Source organism: Gorilla gorilla, chromosome 13, assembly GCF_029281585.2.
Source record: "Gorilla gorilla gorilla isolate KB3781 chromosome 13, NHGRI_mGorGor1-v2.1_pri, whole genome shotgun sequence".
Taxonomy (NCBI): Eukaryota; Metazoa; Chordata; class Mammalia; order Primates; family Hominidae; genus Gorilla; species Gorilla gorilla.
Window position 1 is genome coordinate 17707166 of NC_073237.2, and position 27672 is coordinate 17734837.

The 27672-nt window shown below is 44.9% G+C and overlaps 1 protein-coding gene across 1 annotated transcript in view; it reads left to right on the forward strand.

The window, feature by feature from the left end:
• The window catches only part of LOC101139703 (uncharacterized), a 52473-nt gene extending 30447 nt beyond the window's left edge, over positions 1–22026 (forward strand). The window contains exons 10-17 of the mRNA XM_055350949.2: positions 5104–5459; positions 5932–5953; positions 6229–6270; positions 10422–10774; positions 11247–11268; positions 11544–11585; positions 14258–14299; positions 18849–22026. Coding sequence (XP_055206924.1) covers positions 5104–5459; positions 5932–5953; positions 6229–6270; positions 10422–10774; positions 11247–11268; positions 11544–11585; positions 14258–14299; positions 18849–18925 — 956 coding nt within the window. The 3' untranslated portion in view covers positions 18926–22026. The remainder of the gene's footprint in view (positions 1–5103; positions 5460–5931; positions 5954–6228; positions 6271–10421; positions 10775–11246; positions 11269–11543; positions 11586–14257; positions 14300–18848) is intronic.
• The last annotated feature ends 5646 nt before the right edge of the window (positions 22027–27672 follow it).

Genomic DNA, 27672 nt, shown 5'->3' on the forward strand with positions numbered 1-27672 from the left:
TTCCCCAGGGAAAAGTTAAGGCCAATTTTTGAGGAAGCAGCTGTGCTCCCTTTTGGGTGGTGCTGAGTTGGGTGCTTGAGGATTGGTGGTGTCTTGTGTGAGGCTGCATCGTGTGGTGTGAATGTGTGTGTTTCTGTACAGGTGAGGCTGTGTGTTTTCTCAGGAGAGATTTCCCATTTATACAGCCCAATCGCCAGTGTCCACTTCTAACAATAAAATCCACCCTCACTCTACTCTGTCTGTACAGTGACTCCTCCACCCTCAACAGAGCCATTCCTGGGTCTGGCTTCTTATCGCCACTGCTCAGGTGGAGAACCTGAAGGGCCAAGGGAGTGGCCCCAGCTCCAGAGTTCCTGAATGAAAAAGTGAAAACACAAACCCAGGAGTGTGGGCCAGTGCTGACGCTGGCATGCACTTAGTCATGGGGGTGTTCACCACCACACAGGGAGTCCAGCATTCATGTATAAGCCCTAAAGCACTGAGCTCAAAAGGCCCCAGACACTGCCCATCATCATAAAGGGGCCTCCATGGTCACACAACCCAGGGCAGTTATAGGCTCATCTCCCCACGGACCGGCATGGTCATCAGTGTGTGAAAAGCACAAAGATCCCGAGGTGTTTGGGTCAGCTCACAGATCCTTTTTTTTTTAACTTTTATTTTAAGTTCAGGGGTACATGTGCAGGATGTGCAGATTTGCTACATATGTAAATGTGTGTCATGAAGAGTTTGTTGTACAGATTTCATCACCCATATATTAAGCCTAATATCAGCTATTTTCCCCGATCCTCCCCCTCCTCCCACCTTCCACCCTCCAGTAGGCCCTACGCTCACAAATTCTAAGAGGAGTGGGGGACCACGAAGGCCAATGTGGCCTACTTCAGTTGTGAAGTTAATTTGCTCAGCAACTGGACAAAGCCTATAAGGATGGGTGATGTATTTTAGTAGATTTAGTAATATTACCTTCCCAAGCCCTAAAATGCTCAAATCCTGCCAGCTGAAAATGGTGAGGAGGGACAGATAGGAACTCTTTGCGGCACTTGGTTATTAGCCTGGCTTCCATCCCCTCATGGCAACTGTCTTGTGCATGTGGGTTAAAGACCCTGAGCCTCAAGCTAAGCATCCTCCATGAGGAGCCATCTCACTATTGACTGGCTAGTGCAGTGTATGGCCACCAGCCCAACTGAAACAAAATGTTGCTTTAAAACAAGTGTAAATCTCATACAACAGGCAAATGCAGAAGCAGTGTGGTCTTGCAAGTTGCAAAGAGGACAGTTACAATTTTGCTGGACTTCAACCTGGGTAGAAGACATGAGCGAACTCTCACTGAATCACGGCAGAGTTGAAGGCCACTTGTAGACTATTGCGTATTACACAAGGTGACCTTTAGCTAGTAAGCAAAGGCCTCTGTTTCTCATTTCTTCCCTGTTCATCTTCTTGGTCATCCTTCTTCTGCAAGGGAAAAGAGCCCGAGCAAAAGGCAGTTTCAATATTAATCTGATTCCCTCTCCCTCTCCCTCTCCCTCTCCCTCTCCCTCTCCCTCTCCCTCTCCCTCTCCCTCTCCCTCTCCCTCTCCCTCTCCCCACGGTCTCCCTCTCCCGCTCTTTCCACGGTCTCCCTGTGATGCCGAGCCGAAGCTGCTGCTGCCATCTCAGCTCACTGCAACCTCCCTGCCTGATTCTCCTGCCTCAGCCTGCCGCGCCGCCACGCCTGACTGGTTTTCATATTTTTTTGGTGGAGACGGGGTTTCGCTGTGTTGGCCGGGCTGGTCTCCAGCTCCTAACCGCGAGTGATCGGCCAGCCTCGGCCTCCCGAGGTGCCGGGATTGCAGACGGAGTCTCGTTCACTCAGTGCTCAATGGTGCCCTTGCTGGAGTGCAGTGGCGTGATCTCGGCTTGCTACAACCTCCACCTCCCAGCCACCTGCCTTGGCCTCCCAAAGTGCCGAGATTGCAGCCTCTGCCCGGTCGCCGCCCCGTCTGGGAAGTGAGGAGCGTCTCCGCCTGGCCGCCCATCGTCTGGGATGTGAGGAGCCCCTCTGCCTGGCTGCCCAGTCTGGAAAGTGAGGAGCGTCTCTGCCCAGCCGCCATCCCATCTAGGAAGCGAGGAGGGCCTCTTCCCGGCCGCCATCACATCTGGGAAGTGAGGAGCGTCTCTGCCCGGCCGCCCATCGTCTGAGATGTGGGGAGCACCTCTGCCCTGCCGCCCCGTCCGGGATGTGAGGAGCGTCTCTGCCCGGCCGCCCCGTCTGAGAAGTGAGGAGACCCTCTGCCCGGCAACCGCCCCGTCTGAGAAGTGAGGAGCCCCTCCGACCAGCAGCCACCCCATCTGGGAAGTGAGGAGCGTCTCCGCCCGGCAGCCACCTCGTCCGGGAGGGAGGTGGGAGGGTCAGCCCCCCGCCCGGCCAGCCGCCCTGTCTGGGAGGTGAGGGGCGCCTCTGCCCGGCCACCCCTACTGGGAAGTGAGGAGCCCCTCTGCCCGGCCAGCCGCTCCATCCGGGAGGGAGGTGGGGGGGTCAGCCCCCAGCCCGGCCAGCCGCCCCGTCCGGGAGGGAGGTGGGGGGTTGGCCCCCCGCCTGGCCGGCCGCCCGGTCCGGGAGGTGAGGGGCGCCTCTGCCCGGCCGCCCCTACTGGGAAGTGAGGAGCCCCTCTGCCCGCCCAGCCGCCCCGTCCATGAGGGAGGTGGGGAGGTCAGCCCCCCGCCCGGCCAGCCGCCCCGTCCGGAAGGGAGGTGGGGGGGTTAGCCCCCCACCTGGCCAGTCGCCCCGTCCGGGAGGTGAGGGGCGCCTCTGCCCAGCCGCCTCTACTGGGAAGTGAGGAGCCCCCCCGCCCGGCCAGCCGCCCCGTCCGGGAGGGAGGTGGGGGGGTCGGCCCCCCGCCTGGCCAGCCGCCCCGTCCGGGAGGTGAGGGGCGCCTCTGCCCGGCCGCCCCTACTGGGAAGTGAGGAGCCCCTCTGCCTGGCCAGCCACTCCGTCCGGGAGGGAGGTGGGGGGGTCAGCCCCCTGCCCGGCCAGCCGCCCCGTCCGGGAGGGAGGTGGGGGGGTCAGCCCCCCGCCCGGCCAGCCGCCCCGTCCGGGAGGGAGGTGGGGGGGTTAGCCCCCCGCCCGGCCAGCCGCCCCATCCGGGAGGGAGGTGGGGGGTTGGCCCCCCGCCTGGCCGGCCGCCCGGTCCGGGAGGTGAGGGGCGCCTCTGCCCGGCCGCCCCTACTGGGAAGTGAGGAGCCCCTCTGCCCGCCCAGCCGCCCCGTCCGGGAGGGAGGTGGGGAGGTCAGCCCTCCGCCCGGCCAGCCGCCCCGTCCGGAAGGGAGGTGGGGGGGTTAGCCCCCCACCTGGCCAGTCGCCCCGTCCGGGAGGTGAGGGGCGCCTCTGCCCGGCCGCCCCTACTGGGAAGTGAGGAGCCCCCCCGCCCGGCCAGCCACCCCGTCCGGGAGGGAGGTGGGGGGGTCAGCCCCCCGCCCGGCCAGCCGCCCCGTCCGGGAGGTGAGGGGCGCCTCTGCCTGGCCGCCCCTACTGGGAAGTGAGGAGCCCCTCAGCCCGGCCAGCCGCCCCGTCCGGGAGGGAGGTGGGGGGGTCAGCCCACAGCCCAGCCAGCCGCCCTGTCCGGGAGGGAGGTGGGTGGTCAGCCCCCCGCCCGTCCAGCCGCCCCGTCCGGGAGGGAGGTGGGGGGGGTCAGCCCCCCGCCCGGCCAGCCGCCCCGTCGGGGAGGGAGGTGGGGGTGTCAGCCCCCCGCCGGCCAGCCGCCCCGTCCGGGAGGGAGGTGGGGGGGTCAGCCCCTCGCCTGGCCAGCTGCCCCATCCGGGAGGTGAGGGGCGCCTCTGCCCGGCCGCCCCTACTGGGAAGTGAGGAGCCCCTCTGCCCGGCCAGCCGCCCCGTCCAGGAGGGAGGTGGGGGTGGTCAGCCCCCTGCCCGGCCAGCCGCCCCGTCCGGGAGGTGGGGGGCGCCTCTGCCCGGCCACCGCCCCGTCTGGGAGGTGGGGAGCCCCTCTGCCCGGCCACCGCCCCGTCTGGGAGGTGTGCCGAGCAGCTCATTGAGAGCGGGCCATGATGACAATGGCGGTTTTGTGGAGTGGAAGGCGGGGAAAGGTGGGGAAAGGATTGAGAGGTCGGATGGTTGCCGCGTCTGTGTGGAGGGAGGTAGACATGGGAGACTTTTCTCTGTACTAAGAAAAAATTCTTCTGCCTTGGGATCCTGTTGATCTGTGACCCTACCCCCAACCCTGTGCTATCTGAAACATGTGCTGTATCCACTCAGGGTTGAATGGATTAAGGGCGGTGCAAGATGTGCTTTGTTAAACAGATGCTTGAAGGCAGCATGCTCGTTAAGAGACATCACCACTCCCTAATCTCAAGTACCCAGGGACACAAACACTGCTGAAGGCCGCAGGGTCCTCTGCCTAGTAAAACCAGAGAACTTTGTTCACTTGTTTATCTGCTGACCTTCCCTCCACTATTGTCGTGTAACCCTGCCAAATCCCCCTCTCCGAGAAACACCCAAGAATGATCAATAAAAAATAAAAAAATAAACAAGAACAATATTAATCTGATCAAGGTTTTGTACAGTTTATTATCATCCAGGTAATCAGGTGCAACCTGCTCTGCCTACCAGCCCCCCACCCCTGTTCTGTGTTTTCATTTAATAAATATTTTGGTCTACTCACTATGTGCTAGATTTTCTGGAGACCGCAAAGTAAATGAGATAGAATCTCTATGTTGACAGCTAAGTTAGATTTAACATAACTGACAAAAATTAAAATTTCTGATGTCTTGTAAAAATATTTTGTATGTATGAATGCATACTGAATGTAAAGTGGTTAACAAAAAAAATCACACTTGCACTCATGGAAGGCTTTTCATGAATTTGTCAATTTCTATTTTTTTATATTTCCCCACTTCACTGGATAATGCATATCTGAACCTGGAAACTGATTCCCACTGCAGAAAGTGTTCTGAGTCATGTCTCTTGGCTTCACTAGTGCAGGTCCACGTGGGAGGATGGCCTAGCATCAGCTCGGCCCATGCTGTGATCAGCCACCTCCATGCACCCACACCAAGCAAGCTCCCTGGGTGATTCACCACCAGGGCACTGACCTTTACTCTGTGTTCTCCTAGCTCTTTGTTGGGGTGCTGTACAAGACATCTCTGAAGAAGACACTGTATACGACATCTGTAATGAGGATGCTGTAGACATCTCTGATGAGGACACTGTAGATATCTCTAATGAGGCTCCTGTACATGACATCTCTAATGAGGCTGCTGTATGTGACATCTCTAAGGATGCTGTAAACATCTCTGAGGCTGCTGTACGTGACATCTCTAATGACGCTGTAGACATCTGTAATGAGGCTGTTGTACATGACATCTCTAATGAGGACACTATAGAAGACATCTCTTATGAGGACACTGTATACGACATCACTAATGAGGATGCTGTACGATACATCTGTAAAAAAGAAGATGCTACCAAGGTAAAACACTTTCCTTTGTCTTGAACAGAAATGTTGCTTTCCTGGCTTCTTTCCAATCAGATGTAGACATGAACATCTGCCAGTGTGGGTTATTTATGCCATCTGCAATTCCCTTGGTGTGGTGCTATTGATTGGCAACCTCTCATCAACCCATGCCGGGCACACTGGGGCGTGGTAGATGGCAGCATCCACGATCCACTGCAATGTAGAGGTGTTTCCCTCCACAGCAGTTTTCCCCTGTGGATTAAGAGTTATGCAACTGCCAATCTAAATGCACTTTAAAGATACATTCTGTGGGAAAAGGTGTTGTCTTTTCCACAGGTGTCCTCCGTGCTAGTTTTGGGGGACTTCGATCTTTGACTCAATCACTATACCCCTTCTAATTTTCTCAAGTTGTTGAGAGAATATCAGATCTGTGTGACGTGCATGGCAACATTTCACCCTCCTAATGTTTTCTTTTCTATAATTGCAGGAGCCATTGACACTGGAGAACGGTACGTACCCTGAAATAACTCACTTCCTGAGGGAAAAACTTTGTCTCTAGGGTACAGAAACCTGATTCTGGGCTCCTTTTGGGAAGGAGGATTTGGGGTCTGGTGAGACAAATGATTTTGCAAGAATAAAACAATGTCCAGAGAGGCTATAGGGATGTCTGTGAAGCAGAGGAAACATCAGGGGATCCTGTGTGAAGCACCCGGGCTTCAGCTGGGGTGGGAGGAGTGGATGGGCCTCTCTCTAATGACTTATCTTGATGTTTGTGTTTCTACAGATTTGATTGTGGAGAGCATATCTGATGATGAGGATTTTGCAGGTAGGTAACTACTTTCCATGTAAGATCCAATGGGAGAGAGTTCCCAGGGGCCTTTGGGGTATCCATGCTCCTTGGGACGTTGAGGGAGGAGGCATGAAATCAAAACAAAAAAGGAAATATGTGTCATATTGGATTTGGTCTTTTCCAGGTTTATTGGCATAATAGTAAGAACTGTCTCTCTGGGCTATGAGGGTGCTGTGTTATGTGAAGGTGGTCTTTCCCAGAACACCTGGCCTTTTCTTTTCTGCCTCTGCCAAACAGCCTTTAACAGCCTTTGGGTTGGATTAGTCAGCACTCCTTGGGATTGTGCAGAAGAGGTTTGGGGTCACATCGAGTGTCACCTGTGGTGAACAGAATCTGAGGGACACAACTCTCTCACAGGCACTTCCTTCAACCTGGAGACAGAGTTCTCCCGGTGTGTGCCCAGGGGTGGAGGAGAAATTGACAGTCTGTCTCTGAACTTTTAGGACTTTCAGAAGCACTCATGTTTCCATCCTCGCTGTTGACTCCTAGCTTAAAGGGAGCTCCCGGAGTGAATGAGGAGGCAGGATGGGACCCTGGCAGTTTGACGGCAACACCTGTTTTCCTCTGCACTGGGCCGTGGATGACATTACACACCTTGGTGAGAATCAGGAAGTGAGGCTAATCACATCTGAAATTGAGATGGGCCTTGAGTCATATAAATAATTTGGAAAAGATGCATTTTATTACCCTATTGAAAGAAACCATTTATGGCCAGGTGCGGAGACCTGTAATCCCAGCACTTTGGGAGGCTGAGACGGGCAGATCACAAGGTCAGGAGATTGAGACCATCCTGGCTAACACAGTGAAATGCCATCTCCACTAAAAATACAAAAAAAAATAAATTAGCCAGGCGTGGTGGCAGGCGCCTGTAGTCTGAGCTACTCGAGAGGCTGAGGCAGGAGAATGGCATGAACCCAGGAGGCGGAGCTTGCAGTGAGCCGAGATCGTGCCACTGCACTCCAGCCTGGGCAACAGAGCGAGACTCCACCTAAAAAAATAAAAATAAAAAAGAAACCATTTATTTCTCACTCCAGCAGGATAAATGGTTTTCAGTATCCACTTAACTGCTCATTGACTCTTACTGTAGATGAGGAGGTGGCCAGCAGCCCCTGCCCTCCCCCCATCATAGGCCCAGGGTAATCAACAATTGACCGGATATAATGGAAGAGTGGTGCATTTGGAGGTATCTGTATTAATGGGACCCACATGATGTGGGTGAGAGCTATTAGGGTGAGAAAAAACCTGGGAACCCAATGAAATATTTAAACATTAAACAAAACATTGTTGAAATCTCCATTGTACTTTAGTAGTTGAAGTCATGCTTGTGGTCATCACTGCCCTTCCCAAACATAACAAGCTACTTAATATCACATGGACCCGTGCCTTGAGGAATGATGATCAGTTTGTAAAATGACAATAAAACAATTGTTTGCCTCTATAAGCCACAATATTTCATCCATATATTTCAATTTCCATGTGTAAGTATAGTTCAAATGTCAGAAATTTATTATTATCTAGTAGAATATGCATGGTATATCAATGATCAATAATTATCATACTATTTCTATTAACAATTATTTGTATGATGAAAAAAGCAGACTCCCATTCTTGGATTTTTCTCAGTTTGCACACATTAGCATGACAGGACCATGTCGACATAATATGTGCCAGCAGGAGGCCAGGACCAGAGGCTTTTCTTGTTAGCTAAGATTTCTAAATGTATTACATATTCACGGTTAGAAATAATAAATATCATAAAGGGTTAGCAAGGAAGTTTCCCTTCCACTCTGAACTTCCAAACACCAAGTCAACATTTTTGCTTGCATATCATTTCTACAATCTATGTGCAAGTAGAAACATGTGCCTGGAATGCATGCTGATGCATGATCATGTTTACACAAAGTTCTCTGCCCCCTGCATATATATATATATTGCCCCATATATAACTGGGCAATTCACCTTAGTTATCATTCCACATTTCAAATGTAAATGCATTGTATTGTTTCAGAGCTATAAAGTACTGCACCCTATGACTATTCCCAAAATTACTTAAGCACCCATTATGGGTATCCATTTGTTATGTTTCCAGTCTTGCTTTTACAACTAATGTGGTAGTGAATAGCACTATGTTGAGTAGAAGTGGTGAACGTGGGGCCGGGCGTGGTGGCTCACACCTGTAATCCCAGCACTTTGGGAGGCCGAGTCAGGCGGATCACAAGGTCAGGAGATTAAGACCATCCTGGCTAACACGGTGAAACCCCGTCTCTACTGAAAATATGAAGAATTAGCCAGGCGTGGTGGCGGGCGCCTGTAGTCCCAGCTACTTGGGAGGCTGAGGCAGGAGAATGGCGTGAACCTGGGATATGGAGCTTGCAGTGAGCCGAGATCATGCCACTGCACTCCAGCCTGGGCGACAGAGCAAGACTCTGTCCCAAAAAAAAATAAAAAAGAAAGAAATGGTGAACGTAGTGGGCATCTTTGTCTTGTTCCAGTACTCAGGGGGAATGCTTTCAACTTTCCCCCATTCAGGATAATGTTGTCTGTGGGTTTGTCACAGATGGCTTTTATTACCTTAAGGTATGTCCCTTCTATGCCGATTTTGCTGAAGGGTTTTAATAATGAAGAAATGCTGGATTTTCTGAAATGCTTTTTCTGTATCTGTTCAGACTATCGTGTGATTTTTGTTTTTAATTTTATTTATGTGATGTGTTTTTTTTAACTTTTATTTTAAGTTCAGGGGTACATGTGCAGGATGTGCAGGTTTGTTACATATGTAAATGTGTGTCATGAAAGTTTGTTGTACATATTATTTCATCACCCACATATTAAGCCTAGTATCAGTTATTTTTCCTGATCCTCCCCCTCCTCCCAACTTCTGTCCTCCAGTAGGCCCCACACTCACAAATTCTAAGAGGAGTGGGAGACCACGCAGGCCAGTGTGGCCCACTTCAGTTGTGAAGTTAATTTGCTCAGCAACTGGCCAAAGCCTATAAGGATAGGTGCTGTATTTTAGTAGATTTAGTAATATTATCTTCCCAAGCCCTAAAATGCTCAAATCCTGCCAGCTGAAAATGGTGAGGGACAGATAGGAACTCTGTGCGGCACTTGGTTATTAGCCTGGCTTCCATCCCCTCATGGCAACTGTCTTGTGCATGTGGGTTAAAGACCCTCAGCCTCAAGCCAAGCCTTCTCCATGAGGAGCCATCTCACTATGGACTGGCTAGTGCCGTGTATGGCCACTAGCCCAACTGAAACAAAATGTTGCTTTAAAACAAACGTAAATCTCATACAACAGGCAAATGCAGAAGCAGCATGGTCTTGCAAGTGTAAAGAGGACAGTCGCAATTTTGCTGGACTTCGACCTGGGTAGAAGACATGAGGGAACTCTGTCACTGAATCATGGTAGAATTCAAGGCCACTTGTAGACTATTGCATGTTACAGAAGGTGGCCTTTAGCTGCTAAGCAAAGGCCTCTGTTTCTCATTTCTTCCTTGTTCATCTTCTTGGTCATCCTTCTTCTGCAAGAGAAAAGAGCCCAAGCAAAAGGCAGTTTCAGTATTAATCTGACTGAAGTTTTGTGCAGTTTATTATTATCCAGGTAATCAGGTGCAACCTGCTCTGCCTACAACCCCCCCACCCCTGCTCTGTGTTTTCATTTAATAAATATTTCGGTCTACCCATTATGTGCTAGATTTTCTGGAGACCACAGAGTAAATGAGATAGAATCTTTATGTTGACAGCTAAGTTAGATTTAACATAACTGACAAAAATTAAAATTTCTGATTTCTTGTCAAAATATTTTGTAGGTGTGAATGCATACTGAATGTAAAGTGGTAAACAAAATCACACTTGCACTCATGGAAGGCTTTTCATGAATTTGTCAATTTCTATTTTTTTATATTTCCCCACTTCACTGGATAATGCATATCTGAACCTGGAAACTGATTCCCACTGCAGAAAGTGTTCTGAGTCATGTCTCTTAGCTTCACTAGTGCAGGTCCACCCGGGAGGATGGCCTAGCATCAGCTCGGCCCATGCTGTGATCAGCCACCTCCATGCACCACACCAAGCAAGCTCCCTGGGTGATTCACCACCAGGGCACTGACCTTTACTCTGTGTTCTCCTAGCTCCTTGTGGGAGTGCTGTACAAGACATCTCTGAAGAAGACACTGTATATGACATCTGTAATGACGCTGTAGACATCTCTGATGAGGACACTGTAGATATCTCTAATGAGGCTCCTGTACATGACATCTCTAATGAGGCTGCTGTATGTGACATCTCTAAGGATGCTGTAAACATCTCTGAGGCTGCTGTACGTGACATCTCTAATGACGCTGTAGACATCTGTAATGAGGCTGTTGTACATGACATCTCTAATGAGGACACTATAGAAGACATCTCTTATGAGGGCACTGTATACGACATCACTAATGAGGATGCTGTACGATACATCTGTAAAAAAGAAGATGCTACCAAGGTAAGACACTTTCCTTTGTCTTGAACAGAAATGTTGCTTTCCTGGCTTCTTTCCAGTCAGATGTAGACATGAACATCTGCCAATGTGGGTTATTTATGCCATCTGCAATTCCCTTGGTGTGGTGCTATTGATTGGCAACCTCTCATCAACCCATGCCGGGCACACTGGGGCGTGGTAGATGGCAGCATCCACGATCCACTGCAATGTAGAGGTGTTTCCCTCCACAGCAGTTTTCCCCTGTGGATTAAGAGTTATGAAACTGCCAATCTAAATGCACTTTAAAGATACATTCTGTGGGAAAAGGTGTTGTCTTTTCCACAGGTGTCCTCCGTGCTAGTTTTGGGGGACTTCGATCTTTGACTCAATCACTATACCCCTTCTAATTTTCTCAAGTTGTTGAGAGAATATCAGATCTGTGTGACGTGCATGGCAACATTTCACCCTTCTAATGTTTTCTTTTCTGTAACTGCAGGAGCCATTGACACTGGAGAACGGTACGTACCCTGAAATAACTCACTTCCTGAGGGAAAAACATTGTCTCTAGGGTACAGAAACCTGATTCTGGGCTCCTTTTGGGAAGGAGGATTTGGGGTCTGGTGAGACAAATGATTTTGCAAGAATAAAACAATGTCCAGAGAGGCTATAGGGATGTCTGTGAAGCAGAGGAAACATCAGGGGATCCTGTGTGAAGCACCCGGGCTTCAGCTGGGGTGGGAGGAGTGGATGGGCTTCTCTCTAATGACTTATCATGATGTTTGTGTTTCTACAGATTTGATTGTGGAGAGCATATCTGATGATGAGGATTTTGCAGGTAGGTAACTACTTTCCATGTAAGATCCAATGGGAGAGAGTTCCCAGGGGCCTTTGGGGTATCCATGCTCCTTGGGACGTTGAGGGAGGAGGCATGAAATCAAAACAAAAAAGGAAATATGTGTCATATTGGATTTGGTCTTTTCCAGGTTTATTGGCATAATAGTAAGAACTGTCTCTCTGGGCTATGAGGGTGCTGTGTTATGTGAAGGTGGTCTTTCCCAGAACACCTGGCCTTTTCTTTTCTGCCTCTGCCAAACAGCCTTTAACAGCCTTTGGGTTGGATTAGTCAGCACTCCTTGGGATTGTGCAGAAGAGGTTTGGGGTCACATCGAGTGTCACCTGTGGTGAACAGAATCTGAGGGACACAACTCTCTCACAGGCACTTCCTTCAACCTGGAGACAGAGTTCTCCCGGTGTGTGCCCAGGGGTGGAGGAGAAATTGACAGTCTGCCTCTGAACTTTTAGGACTTTCAGAAGCACTCATGTTTCCATCCTCGCTGTTGACTCCTAGCTTAAAGGGAGCTCCCGGAGTGAATGAGGAGGCAGGATGGGACCCTGGCAGTTTGACGGCAACACCTGTTTTCCTCTGCACTGGGCCGTGGATGACATTACACACCTTGGTGAGAATCAGGAAGTGAGGCTAATCACATCTGAAATTGAGATGGGCCTTGAGTCATATAAATAATTTGGAAAAGATGCATTTTATTACCCTATTGAAAGAAACCATTTATGGCCAGGTGCGGAGACCTGTAATCCCAGCACTTTGGGAGGCTGAGACGGGCAGATCACAAGGTCAGGAGATTGAGACCATCCTGGCTAACACAGTGAAACCCCGTCTCCACTGAAAATACAAAAAAAAAAATTAGCCAGGCGTGGTGGCAGGCGCCTGTAGTCTGAGCTACTCGAGAGGCTGAGGCAGGAGAATGGCATGAACCCAGGAGGCGGAGCTTGCAGTGAGCCGAGATCGTGCCACTGCACTCCAGCCTGGGCATCAGAGCGAGACTCCATCTAAAAAAAAAAAAAAAAGAAACCATTTATTTCTCACTCCAGCAGGATAAATGGTTTTCAGTATCCACTTAACTGCTCATTGACTCTTACTGTAGATGAGGAGGTGGCCAGCAGCCCCTGCCCCCCATTGTAGGCCCAAGGTAACCAGCAATTGACTGGATATAATGGAAGAGTGGTGCATTTGGAGGTATCTGTATTAATGGGACCCACATGATGTGGATGAGAGCTGTTAGGGTGAGAAAAAGCCTTGGAGCACAATGAAATATTTAAATATTAAACAAAACATTGTTGAAATCTCCATTGTACTTTAGTAGTTGAAGTCATGCTTGTGGTCATCACTGCCCTTCCCAAACATAACAAGCTACTTAATATCACATGGACCCATGCGTTGAGGAATGATGATCAGTTTGTAAAATGACAATAAAACAATTGTTTGCCTCTATAAGCCACAATATTTCATCCATATATTTCAATTTCCATGTGTAAGTATAGTTCAAATGTCAGAAATTTATTATTATCTAATAGAATATGCATGGTATATCAATGATCAATAATTATCATACTATTTCTATTAACAATTATTTGTATGATGAAAAAAGCAGACTCCCATTCTTGGATTTTTCTCAGTTTGCACACATTAGCATGACAGGGCCATGTCCACATGATATGTGCCAGCAGGAGGCCAGGACCAGAGGCTTTTCTTGTTAGCTAAGATTTCTAAATGTATTACATATTCACGGTTAGAAATAACTCTAAATATCATAAAAGGTTAGCAAGGAAATTTCCCTTCCACTCTGAACTTCCAAACACCAAGTCAACATTTTTGCTTGCATATCATTTGTACAATCTATGTGCAAATAGAAACATGTGCCTGGAATGCATGCTGATGCATGATCATGTTTACACAAAGTCCTCTGCCCCCGGCATATATCACTGGGCAATGCACCTTAGTTGTCATTCCACATTTTCAAATGTAAATCCACTGTATTGTTTCAGAGCTATAAAGTACTGCACCCTATGACTATTCCCAAAATTACTTAAGCACTCATTATGGGTATCCATTTGTTCTGTTTCCAGTCTTGCTTTTACAGCCAATGCTGTAGTGAATAGCACTGTGTTGAGTAGAAGTGGTGAATGTGGGCATCTTTGTCTTGTTCCAGTCCTCAGGGGGAATGCTTTGAACTTTCCCCCGTTCAGGATAATGTTGGCTGTGGGTTTGTCACAGATGGCTTTTATTACCTTAAGGTATGTCCCTTCTATGCCGATTTTGCTGAAGGATTTTAATCATAAAGAAATGCTGTATTTTCTCAAATGTTTTTTCTGAATCTATTCAGATTATCATATGAGTTTTTGTTTTTAATTTTATTTATTTGATGTATCACATTTATTGACTTGCATATGTTAAACCATCCCTGTATCCCTGGTATGAAACCCACTTGATCATGGTGGATTATGTTTTTGATATGCTGTTGGATTCAGTTAGCTTGGTTGTAGCATTTCTTATTATTCCATCTGTGGAATGTATTGGTTTAAGTAATGAAAACATGTTCTGTCTTCACTGCTTCGCACCTTGTGTTTCTTTAACAGCCTTCCCAATAGGGCAGCATAAAAGCAGGAGCCTTGCTAGTCTCCCCTTAACCTGGAATCCCCCCTTCTCCGCAGCTCCCTCACTGGACAGGATAGACTGGGCACCCAGGCCTCAAGGTAAGGACACACACTGTCACTTAGAGATCCAGTGTCTGGAAAGGCCAACCTTGGGGGGGTGCTGCCAGCTTTACAGTGACAGAGGTGTTGGGAGGGACTGACCACCAATGCATAAGGCTGTGCTTTGTTCGTGACGTAAAGGATTATTTCTCAAATTTTTGGGGAGGGACAATCCCAAGGCCTCCCCTTGTCCTGGTGCTGGCTCTGCACAAAGGCAGTAAGACAGGGATGCTGGTAAGGCCTGACCTGTTGCGATGCTGGGAAGGAAGGTGCTGGGCTGAAATTCAGGAGGCTGAGGATGCAGCAGTCCCATAGGAGGTACATGACCTTCAGGATACATTTTCTTCATTGATGATCAATGGAAATGAGAAATCACTGACTATTTTTTCTATCATTGGAATCTACTCTCTACTGCTTGTGCTGTTCCTGTCTTTTGGGGAAGATGGAGGATCAATCAGTGTGTGCTGCACTGAGTGGAAGGAAGGAGAGCTGAGACAAAAATTAAGGGAGGATGAGAGACAGGGGGGTCCTTCATCCAGGTGCTTGCAGAGTCTTCCTGAGGAGGAAAGCCCCGTGGCTCCCTGGGGAAGGAGCAGGGAGGGCTGCATGATTCCCACAATGAAGGGTGTGGTATGTCTGAGGACAGCCAGGCTGTTCTGTTAAGAGTCAGTGGCAGAGTGAGAAGCAGCAAGGCCAGGAGGGTGGCTGGAGGCCAGGCTCTGGATCATTCTTCATGTGATGGAAACAGCCAGAGCCCAGTGGGCTGGGAGGTGCAGGACGCGGTGGCTGATGACAGAACAATGTGGAGAGAAGTGTGATGTGTCAAATCCTTACTTTGTTCTGGGCATTGTGCTAAACGTGGCTCATCCCATTTAGGGGCCGAAAGTTGCAGAGGTTTAGGAAGCTCACCCATGATACTGGAGCCCCCATCTCCTGCCTTAGGGCTGTCCCCCTTCTCACCCAGCCACCACCTGTTTTGGGGCAATACACAGAAGTGGTAACCTCTTATGGATAGGCAAGTAAATTCTGCTGTTTTTGTTATTCACAGAAAAAAACACTGGCTCGAGTGGGTTGGGAAGGTGACATACCAGAAGCATTTCATCTGGTTATCTCTATTAACGTGAATCCTATAGTATTGAAATACATAGGTTAGCATTTTTGGCCAATTTACTCAGCATTCTGGGTTAAAGGCTTTTATTTAATTAATTAATATTTTTATGTTTGAGACGGAGTTTCACTCTTGTTGCCCAGGCTGGAGTGCAACAGTACTATCTCGGCTCACTGCAACCTCCACCTCCCAGGTTCAAGCGAGTCTCCTGCCCTCTGCCTCCTAAGTAGCTGTGATTATAGGCTCATGCCACCATACCCAGCTAATTTTTTGTATTTTTGGTAGAAATGACGGTTCACCATGTTGGTCAGGCTGGTCTCGAACTCCTGACCTCAGGTGATCTGCTCACCTTGGCCTACCAAAGTGCTGGGATTATGGGCATGAATCACCACGCCTGGTGTAAAGGCTTTTAAAACTCACTTGTATAAGTTGACTTAGTTTTCTTTAACCTTGTAGAAAAATACAAAAATGGCAATCTTTTTTATCACACAAATAATGTCTTTTTAATAGTGACTTTTTCTAATTGATATATTATGTACTTTTCATTCACTAATTATGAACTGCTTACATTTGAAGTGTTTTACGAATTAATATTTACTTGCATAGATGAAGATAACTAGTCATAGGCATTTTTACTAACCATACTCATTAAGCATAGCATGGACTCATGTGATGTCAAGGAGCTATTTTATTTGGTAAAAGGAAAAAGCCCAAGAATGAATGCAAGAACTGAAACAGTGGAGACACCTAGAATGACTTGTCTAAGATCTAAATCATTTTGTTGTCTTCCCAGTGTACCTATTATCCTGATCATTGTCATCAGCATTGATTGGGTCCTTTTAGCACAGATTTCTCAAAGTGGGCAACTCCATAACAGTTGGAAGCTTATGAATTCATATAATTTGTAAGAGGACAATTTGGGAGTACCTATTTTAAAATTCTAATAACCTGGTAATTTCATCCATGTCTAGGGTATTTTATGTAAAATATTTCCACAATTAGGAGAAATATGTCCATGGTGATTTTCTATGTAGCAGTGTTTTAATAGAATAGAAAATTGTTACAAACCAAATTTCCATCACAAAGGAAATAGTAATACACTGAATAATAATACAGCAAATATTATGCAGGCTTTAAACATCAAAAAGGAGCTCAACTTCTGACTTCCGATGATGGTGTTGAAGTAGGTCACAGCTGGTTTACATTTTATTTTCATGTGGGAACTCTGGAAGTCTGCCTTAGTGATTTTACATGTAGCTAAATTTAGCTAATGAAAAGCTATTCGAAGTATGGCAAAATGGAACTTTAAAACAGTATCTTGTCAACAACCAAGAGGACCTGTTTCACATAAAGCCCACGCATTCATCTGCCTGTTCATCATTCTGTCTGTCCACACAGGCATCATTCATTAGTGGAACTGAGTGCCCACTGTCGAGCCGACAAGCCCATAACCTCCCTGTTCCTAGTCACACATTAATTCTTCAACAAATCCCTTTTGATAGATTGTGATTAAGCTTAGCTGCTATTTCCAATTGCTTCCCCAAGCGTACTTCTCACTGTTCTCCCATCACACCCTCCAGCCCATCCATGCAGGTTTCCTTTGCTTTTCTCATCTTACACCAAACTCCCTATTTTTACTCCCACTTCTACCTCCTCTCCAAGACAAAACAAACAAAACTAGTATTTTAAAACTTAGTTGTAATCTTCCTTCATGAAAATTTCTCCAACAGCCACTCCCATGGCCCTGTGTGTTCCGGATTTTTTTAAATATTGGCTATAAGGTTGAGCAAGTCAGGATATGCTTTTTTGGGGTACACACTGTTTTGTTTGTATTGATTCTTCCTATTGGAGGCGTGGTCATTGCCTTCTCCTCTGGGGAGTTTATGCCAGTGCTCTTCAATAAGATTGGCAGGCAATTTTTATTTTTGTACTTAATTTTTTGTATGGTATTGAGATAATATTCTCATCAGATTAATTGAAAGTAGCCCCCTTCATTAATTTTATGGAAATGTTTTAATCGGATTAGAATGACAACTCCATTGTAATTTTGGATTTAGCCAATAATAGTATTACGGCTCTGTGTGTGAGAGAGAAAAAGAGAGAAAGGGAAAGAAAGAGACAAAGACCGATACTTCTTAACTACTGATTAAATTTACATAGAAGCTACTGAACTATTCAGGATTTTTATTTCTTCATGAGTTCATTTTAGAAAATTATACTTTCTAGGATTTTGTCTATTTTGTACACATTTTAAAATGTATTGGCATGATATCCATATTCATATGTTTACATACATAATAAATACATACGTAGATTTGAATACATATGTTTATTCATAATATCCACTGATTGTTTTGTAATCTCTGCTACTTCTGTGGTTATGTCTTCCTATGAATTTCTGATATGAATTTTGATTATTTCCCTTTTTTCTTGATAAATCTCACTAATGACTTTTGTATTAGACTTTTCTGGAAAACAACTGCTGGCTTTGTTACTTCTCCCTAGTATTGTTCTTGTTTTCTATTTCATCAATTTCTCATCTGTTATCCTTCCATTACATTATCTGCGTTTATTCTGATGTTACTTTTTCTAACTTGAGTTGTATGCTTAATTAACTTTCAGCCTTTCTGAGTTTCCAGTGTAAACAACTAAGCTTATAGATTGCTCTCATATAATGCTCTTTGCTGCATCTCACAATTTTCAGTTTGCACACATTTTATTATTTATTCATAAGAATTATCTAATTGCATTATGATTTTTATTGACATTAAAGTTTAGAAGTATGCTCTACATTTTCTACTGTTGCAACCAATGTTCTTGTGCACGAGTCTTTTCAATTTTTGCCAGTCTCCTTTAGGATAGATTTTAAGATGTCGGATTGTAGGTCAAAGTGTTACTGCTTTGCAACTTTGCTAAATGTTGCCAAATCCCTCTCCACAGGTGCCTAATGGGGCTTTCTTAGCAACAATGTGTGTACAGCCACACTAACATAGTTACATGTGGAACTTCTAAAATTTTGTCTCTAAAGTGGTATTAAAGTGATTTTTTTAAATTTTTTCAATGAGATTAAAAGCCATTTCTGTTTTTTTCTTTATATTATTTGTTCATGTCTCTAACATGCTTACATGTGATTGTTGGTATTCTTCTTCCCTATATTTAGAGACTTGTTATATTTTAAGTATATTAAAACCTTTGTGATATGCCTGGCCGTGTTTTTTTCCTGTTTACCATGTATCTTTTGTACTTTTTAAAATTGAACTTCATGTCACGCTGAGGTTTTCTATTTTTATGTAACAAAACATTATAATTTCATTGTGTTCTCAGGGGTTGTTCTACCCCTTTCAAGGCTGCTGTTGACTTTCTACAGTAATATGTGTGGCATTGATGACAAGCAGCCAGTGTCTCCCATGTTTTGTAATAATTGATCTTTTTTTGTTTCAGATAACCCTGAGAAATATATTGACTGTCTCCACAGGGCTTATGATTTCTTCTCAGGTTTGAAAAATGCCCCCAGATGAGCAAGACGGGGCTGCCACATTGATGGAGCAGCTGCGGGACACACCCAAGAAACCTCCTGGAGAACACAGGGGACATTCACGGCTGGAGGCTGCATCTATGGCCGGGGTTTTCATCCATGAGCTGGGGACTTCATCCATGGGCTGAGGACTTCATCCACTACTGGGGACTTCATCCATGACTGGAGACTTCATCTGCGACTGAGGGCTTCATCCATGGGCTGGGGGCTTCATCCATGGGCTGGGGCCTTCATCCATGACTGGGGGCCTCATCCATGGGCTGGGGGCTTCATCCATGGGCTGGGGGCTTCATCCATGACTGGGGGCTTCATCCATGGGCTGGGGGCTTCATCCATGACTGGGGGCTTCATCCACGACTGGAGACTTCATCCATAGGCTGGGGGCTTCATCTACAGCTGGAGACTTCATCCACAGCAGGGGCTTCACCCTTGGCTGGTTTGCCCGATCTGTATCTGAGCCACAGATACAGATTATTAAACAGATAATAATTTTACTGACTTTCACTTTTATCGTTTTTGTTATTTATAGTTTTTGTTTCAAAAGTTGTTTGTTGATAATTTAATGAAATAACGAAACCAGAATTATCCCCTTTTAATTATTTCCTTGTGTCTATATAGAAAGAGTGGATTTAAGAAAACATTGAGATGCCCCTGTCTGTGTTTGTGAATTGGAGAGTTGGGCCTAAAACCTTTCTCTGGTAGCTTTCCAGAAGATTGCCCCACCTTACACTTGCTTTCTGTGGGTTCCAGAGGCTTCCATTTGAAAGGAGCCTCTCTCCCCACTCTGCCTCAGCCCACACCAGCTCTCCTGTAACCCACTGACTTTGTAAACGCTTTCTTCCACCTGCACCTCATTGAATTCAAGACTTTGGAAAATAGTCAAAAATTCTAAAAAGGTGGAAATGTGTGTGATCTGGAAATCCCTGCTGTAATATTTTTAATGGAATCTACTGGAAACTATTAGTTTATATTTTAAATAAAACCATCCCTTAGCACTAGAATATCAAGCCATTCATTTTTTAGCAGAACTTTGAGATATAATTTAAATACCATAAATTTCACCCCCATACAGTGTACAATTCAGTGGTTTCTAATATATTCACAGAGGTCTGCAAAAACTACAATTTAATTTTAGACACTAATATCATTTATTGACATCCTTACATGCATATAGATGTAGATATATGTAATTTTAATATCATCTTGAATATTATAGTATTTAACGTACTATAATAATATCTGTGTTTTTATATTGCTGTTTTATGTTGTTATTTTGAATGACGATGATCTCCAGGTACCTTTACACAGGTTTAAAATACACCTTTTTACAACTCGAGAAATTAAATTGTTTCTAGCAAATCACATAAGAAACACATAGGCTATTGTTATAAAAATTCAAATACTGCTTAGGTCTATGGAATGAAATGTATCACTGCCAGCGCCCTGCCCACTCAGTCATCCACATCCACTTACACGCAGATAGACATGCTCATGTTTTTACATGACGTAATACTGCTTTGTGTGTTGTTCCCTGACTGGCTTTTCCATGTAAAATAGAATGTGGTGATCATTGCTTATGAGTGCATATAAGTCTCTCTCATTCTTATTTATAGTTGCATCATTATTCAACAGGGTATTTGACCATAATTTGGTCACTTTTTCACTGTGGAATTTTTATGTTGGATTCAGTTATTTGTTACTGTTACCTATACCTGTATATTCATCTTTTTGGTACCTTAGTTAAGTGAGTTTTTTCTTTTATGACTGATTTCTAAAAATAAAATACTGAGGCAAAGTATGAATCTTTAATTTTTTTTTTTTTTTTTGAGACGGAGTTGCGCTGTGTCGCCCAGGCTGGAGTGCAGTGTCGCGATCTTGGCTCACTGCAAGCTCGGTCTCCCAGGTTCACGCCATTCTCCCGCCTCAGCCTCCCGAGTAGCTGGAACTACAGGTGCCCCCCAACACCTGGCTAATTTTGTTTTTGTATTTTTACAAATAACACGGGGTTTTACCGTGTTAGCAAAGATGGTCTCGATCTCCTGACCTCATGATCTGCCTGCCTCCGCCTCCCAAAGTGTTGGGATTATAGGCATGAGCCACTGCGCTGGGCCATATTTTGATAAAAAATTAAAAATCTGTGTTTCAAAAAAATTTAATGATACTATACTCCCACCATCAGTATATGAGAGTTCCTATTTCCACACACCCTTAATTACAGAGGAAATTACCAAAGCTAATCTTGGCCAATTTTATGATTGAGAAATATTTCTACTTTTAATTTGGATTTCTCCACTTATTAGAGAGATTGTGCATTTTTACGTATGTTTACTGGCCATTTGTATTTCTCGCTGAAAATTTCATAATGATATGTTTTACTAGTTTTCTAATTCATGTAATGATATTCTTTATATATTCTGCACATTTATTCTATATAATTAGCAAGTTTGTTTCTTAAGGTCTGTGTCATAACTTTTATTTTATTTATATTATCTTTGTTTTGAAGAAACTTTCATTTTTACATAGTCAAATTGTTGAACATTTTCCCTGCCATTTCTGGATTTTGTGACTTGCTTTCAATAGTATGTCCTTTTGGGGCTTTATTGATTTGTTTTGTTTAAAGAACATGCTCAAATCTTACATTATTTAGTAGTTTACTTTCTCCCATTACAGTACATGGACATCACTAATTCCAACTAATGTAGATCAAATGTATCATTTGAATTTCAGTGTAGTAATGCGCATTATAGATAAGTTCTGATTTCTTTATTCCCTATTAGCTGGATATTAAGGTTGTTTTTAAAAATTCCCACCACTAATGACTTTTCAATAATCATCAATATACATGGATCCCGTTGATGTTTTTGTTTTATATTTCTTATTTTCTGTAGTATAGGATTCTCAAAGTGGTGTAACTGACCTACGGTACATTTTAATTATAATTTTAATTATACTGGCAGATTATTTTCCAAAAAGTTGATCAATTCACACTCTTATCAACTACATAAGTAAGCCTCTTCCTATGTAGACTAAATAACACTAAAAGATTTTTTTAATAAAAATGCTAATTTGGCTGCTGAAAAATCCCATAGGTGCTTTAATTAATCAATTTTTTCTATTTCAATGAGTTGCTTATTCATAACCTGTGTGTGTGTGTGTGTGTGTGTGTGTGTGTGTGTTTCTATTTGGCAGTTTATGGTTGGAAACACTCCTAAAAAAGGAAATCTAAAAAACACACAAAATACTAAAATATATTTGATGAGTAAGAAGTAAATTTCTTCATATCCGAAAAATTGCTAAAAATATTAAAATTGTAGTCAAAATAGCTCATGAAACAAAGCAAACAAAAATACTAAACAAAAGAAACAGGCCAGGCGCAGTGGCTCACACCCAAAGTAATCCCAGCACTTTGGGAGGCCAAGGCAGGAGGACTGCTTGAGTCCAGGAGTTCGAGACCAAGGTAGGCAACACAGCAAGAACCCATCTCTACAAAAAAATTAAAAATTAGCCAGGTGTGGTGACACGTGCCTGTAGCCCTAGCTCCTCAGGAGACAGGTGGGAGGATCACTTGAGCTCAAGAGATCAATGAAGCCATGTTAATGCCACTGCACTGCAGCATGGATGACAGAGTGAGATGCTGTCTCAAAAAAAAAAGGAAAAGAATACTCTAGCTTCACTTCCCCACCACAGAGATCTAACTGGCAACTATCCACAGATGGGAATACCCTCAAGAATATATATCCAGAACACAGGTGGAATGTTGCCCAGGCTGGACAGAGTGCAGTGGAGTCATCTCGGCTCACTACAACCTCTGCCTCCCGGGTTCATGCAATTCTCCTGCCTCAGCCTCCCGAGTAGCTGAGATTACAGATGCCCACCACCACACCCAGCTATTTTTTTTTTTTTTATTTTTAGGAGAGATGGGGTTTCACCATGTTGGCCAGGCTGGTCTTGAACTCCTGACCTCAGGTGATCCACCTGCCTTGGCTTCCCAAAGTGCGGGATTACAGGCGTGAGCCACCGTGCCCAGCCTACTGTCTATTGACTTTTGACAAAGGCACAAAGAACATGCCAAGGGGAAAGAACAGTGTATTCAATAAACGGTGCTGAGAAAAGTGGCTATTCATATGCAGAAAATAAAATTAGACCCTTGTCTTACACCATGCCCCAAAATCAACCCAAAATGGATCAAAGACTTAAACATTAGGCTGGAAATTGTAAAATTACTATAAGAAAGCACAGAGGAAAAGCTCCATGACACTGACCTAGGCAATGATTTTTGGGTATGTCCCCAAAAGCACAGGCAACAAAAGCAAAAATAGAAACAGGATGGCATCAAACTAAAAAGCTTTTGCACAGCAAAAAGAACAAGTAACAAGGTAAAGAAACAACCCACATCGTGAGCAAAAATATCTGCAAACCATACGTTAGAAAAGGGGCTAATATCCAAAATATATGAGGTACTCAATCAATTCAACAGCAAAAGAACAAGTAAGCCAATATAAGAATGAGCCCGGGCGCGGTGGCTCACGCCTGTAATCCCAGCACTTTGAGAAGCCCAGGTGGGCGGATCACGAGGTCCGGAGATCAAGAATATCCTGGCTAACATGGTGAAACCCCGTCTCTAGTAAAAATACAAAAAATTAGCTGGGCGTGGTGACGGGTGCCTGTGGTCCCAGCTACTCGGGAGGCTGAGGCAGGAGAATGGCATGAACCCGGGAGGCGGAGCTTGCAGTGAGCCAAGATCATGCCCCTGCACTCCAGCCTGGGCGACAGAGTGAGACTCCATCTCAAAAAAAAAAAAAAAAAAAGAATGAACAAAGAAACCAAACACATTTTTCAAAAGTAGACATATAAACAAACAGCTAACAGGTTCATGAAAAAATGCTATCTCAAAGGCAGGTCCTGGGACCAGTAACATCAGTATTATCTGGGAGTTTGTTCAAAAGGCAAAATATCAGGCCCCACTGCAGACCTGACCTGGAAGCTGCATTTGACAAGATTCCCAGGTGATCCATATGCACATTAAAGTTTAAGATGCTTACTATAGGCAGCAAGTACTGAAGAAGCTCTGGGGCCCGGAGCTGACTGGTGGCGACCTAAATCTTTAGGAAAATGCAAATTAAAACCACGGTGACACGCCACCTCCCTCTCATTAGAATGGGTTTTATGAACAAGATGGAAGGTAAGTGTTGGCCAGGATGTGGAGAAAGGGGAACCCTAGTACACTGCCGGTGTATAGTACAGCTGCGATGGAAAATGGCATGGAGGTTCCTCAAAACACTAAACATAGAACTATCGTGTGAGCCAGCAATCCCACTTCTGGGAATATATCCAAGGGAATTGAAATCAGTATGTTCAGGGATATCTGCACTCCCATGTTCACTGCGGCCCCATTTACAGTAGCCAAGATATGGAATCTGCCTAAGTGAATCAGCCTAAGATGAATGCATACAGAAAAGGCGGTGCACGTATACAACGAAGTATTATTCAGCCTTAAAAAGAACAAAACTCAGCCGGGAGCTGTGGCTCATGCCTGTAATCCCAGCACTTTGGGAGGTGGAGGTGGGCAGATCACCTGAGGTTGGCAGTTCGAGACCAGCCTGACCAACATGGTGAAACCCCATATTTATTAAAAAAATATATATATATATATATATATATATATACAAAATTAGCTGGGCGTGGTGGCGCATGCCTGTAATCCCAGCTACCTGGGAGGCTGAAGCAGGAGAATCACTTGAACTAGGGAGACAGAGGTTGTGGTGAGCTGAGATCACGCCATTACACTCCCGCCTGGGCAACAAGAGTGAAAAAAAAAGAAAAAAGAACAAAACTCTGTCATTGGGAATGACACGAATAAATCTAGAGGACACACTGCTAAGTGAAATACAAATACCACAGAAAGACAAATACCACATAATCTCACATGCAAGTGGAATCTTTTTAAAGTTGAATTTGGGCCAGGCGCCCTGGCTCATGCTGATAATCCCAGCATTTTGGGAAGCTGAGGCATATGGATCACTTGAGGTCAGGAGATTGAGACCAGCCTGGTGAACATGGTGAAACCCTGTCTCTACTAAAAATACAAATATTAGCTGGGCATGGTGGCGGGCGCCTGTAATCCTAGCTACTTGAGGCAGGATAATCACTTGAACCCAGGAGACGGAGGTTGCAGTGAGTTGAGATTGTGCCACTGCACTCCAGCCTGGGCGACAGAGTGAGACAACATCTCAAAAAAAAAAAAAAAAAAAAGAAAGAAAAAAAAAGTTGAATTCATAGAAGTAGAAGGTAGAAGAATGATGGTTACCAGAGCTGGCAAGGTGGAAGAACAAGGGAATGGAGACTTCCTCTTCAAAAGATACAAAGTTTCAGCCAAGCAGGAGAAAAAAGTTTTGAGATCTATTGCACAGCAGGAGACTACTGTCAATAATAGTGAATATTTCAAAATAAGAGGAAATTTGGTGTATCACCATAAAAGAATGCCAAGTAAGTGAGGTAACAGGTATGTTCATTAGCTTGACTTAATCACTCCATATTGTATTGTTAAGTTAAATTTGGTCTAAAACTGCCTCCACAATTCATATTAGCGCCAAACTGGAAAATCCAGCCACAGAAGAGTAGATGAGCAAATTATAGTACATTTGTACAAGGGAATACTATTCCGCAATAGAAAACAATGCAGCAACACCAACGAATCTCAAAAACATTAGCTACAAAAGAGTACATACTGCATGACTCCCTCTGTATGAAATTCTAGGAAAGGCAAAACTAGTCTACAGTGACAGAGGGCAGATCAGGGATTTCCTGGGGGTGGGTGGGGGAACTGCCAGCAAAGGGCTACAGGGATTTAAGTTAATGGAGATGTTCTGTATCATGATTGTAGAAGTGGTCATGAGGGTGCACACATTTCTGAAAATTCATCCAGCTGGACACTTAAAATGGGCATATTTTCTTGAATGTAAATTTTTCTCCATAAAGTTGATTTTATTTATTTATTTATTTATTTTTGAGATGGAGTCTCACTCTATCACCCAGGCTGGAGTGCAGTGGTGCGATCTCAGCTCACTGCAACCTCTGCCTCCTGGGTTCAAGTGATCTCCTGCCTCAGCTTCCCGAGTAGCTTCCAGTAGCTGGAATTTCAGGTGTGCACCACCACGCCTGGCTAATCTTTGTATATTTTAGTAGAGATGGGGTTTTGCCATGTTGGCCATGCTGGTCTTGAACTTCTGACCTCAAGTGATCCCCTGCCTTGGCCTCCCAAAGTACAGGGATTACAGGTATGAGCCAACATGCTCAGCCTATAAAGTTGATTTTAAAACAAGAGAAATCAACATCAACAATAAATAAATTAATTAATTAAAATAAAATAAAGCTGCCTCCACATATAGCACACTGTAACCTAACTTAATAGACATGAAAGGACAATAAATCTTGGGACCCCAAGAAGCTAAAGGGAAAAGTCAAGCTGGGAACTGCTTTGGGCAAACCTGCCTCCCGTTCTATTGAAAGTCTCCCCTCTGCTCACTGAGATAAATGCATATCTGATTGCCTCCTTTGGAGAGGCTCATCAGAAACTCAAAAGAATGCAACCATTTGTCTCTTATCTATCTAAGACTTGGAAGCCCCCTCCCCACCTCGAGTTGTCCCACCTTTGCTTCGAGCTGTCCTGCCTTTCCGGACCGAACCAACGTTCATCTTACATATGTTGATTGATGTCTCATGTCTCCTTAAAATGTATAAAATCAAACTGTGCTCTGACCACCTTGGGCACATGTCAGGACCTCCTGAGGCTGTGTTATGGGCGTGTGTCCTCGACCTTGGCGAATAAACTTTCTAAATTAACTGAGACCTGTCTCAGCTATTTGGGGTTCACATAGGTAAAAAAGCCAAACTGCAACCTAACCTGAGAATATGCCCTTGGAATAAGTAGCCCAGTCTCAGCCAATCACAGCAGCAGAGTTCTCGGCCCTTCACAGGATGCAAGCTGCCAAAAACGTTCAAATAAGGCAACTGCAGAGCTGTAAACAACAGGCTATTTCTGCATGAAACTTACATTTTCTGGCTATAAATATTCCCTGCCCACTTGTGAAGCAGAGATCTCTGAACCACTTTTGGTTCTCACAGCTACCTGGTTCACGAATCTTTTTTCTGTTTAACTAAACTCTGTCAAATTTAGCCTAAGGCTTTTCTTTTAACAGTATACATATATCACACATCAGATTGTACTACATAAATGTAATTCAATTGTGATTTATAAATTTAAAATAGTATATATTTTTTGAGACAGAGTCTCACTCACCCAGGCTGGAGTGCAGTGGCATCATCATAGCTTACTGTAACTTGAAACTCTTGGGCTCCAGCAATCCTCTCACCTCAGCCTCCTAAGTAGCTGGGACTGCAAGTGCATGCCACCATGCCCAGCAAATTTTTTTTTTTTAATTACTGTAGAGATGGGGGTCTCACCATGTTGCACAGGCTGGTCTCAAACTCCTGGTCTCAGTGGATCCTCCTGTGTGATCCTCCCACCTTAACCTCCAAAAGAACTGGGATTACAGGTGTGAGCCACCATGCTTGGCCCAAAAATAATATATAATTTATTTTAAAACACTAGGTGATTTTTTTCAACTTTTATTTTAGAATCAGGGAGGGGGGGTACCGAGCAGGTTAGTTACAAAGGTTTATTGCGTGATACTGAGGCATGGGGTATGCCAGAACCCACCAAGGGGATAT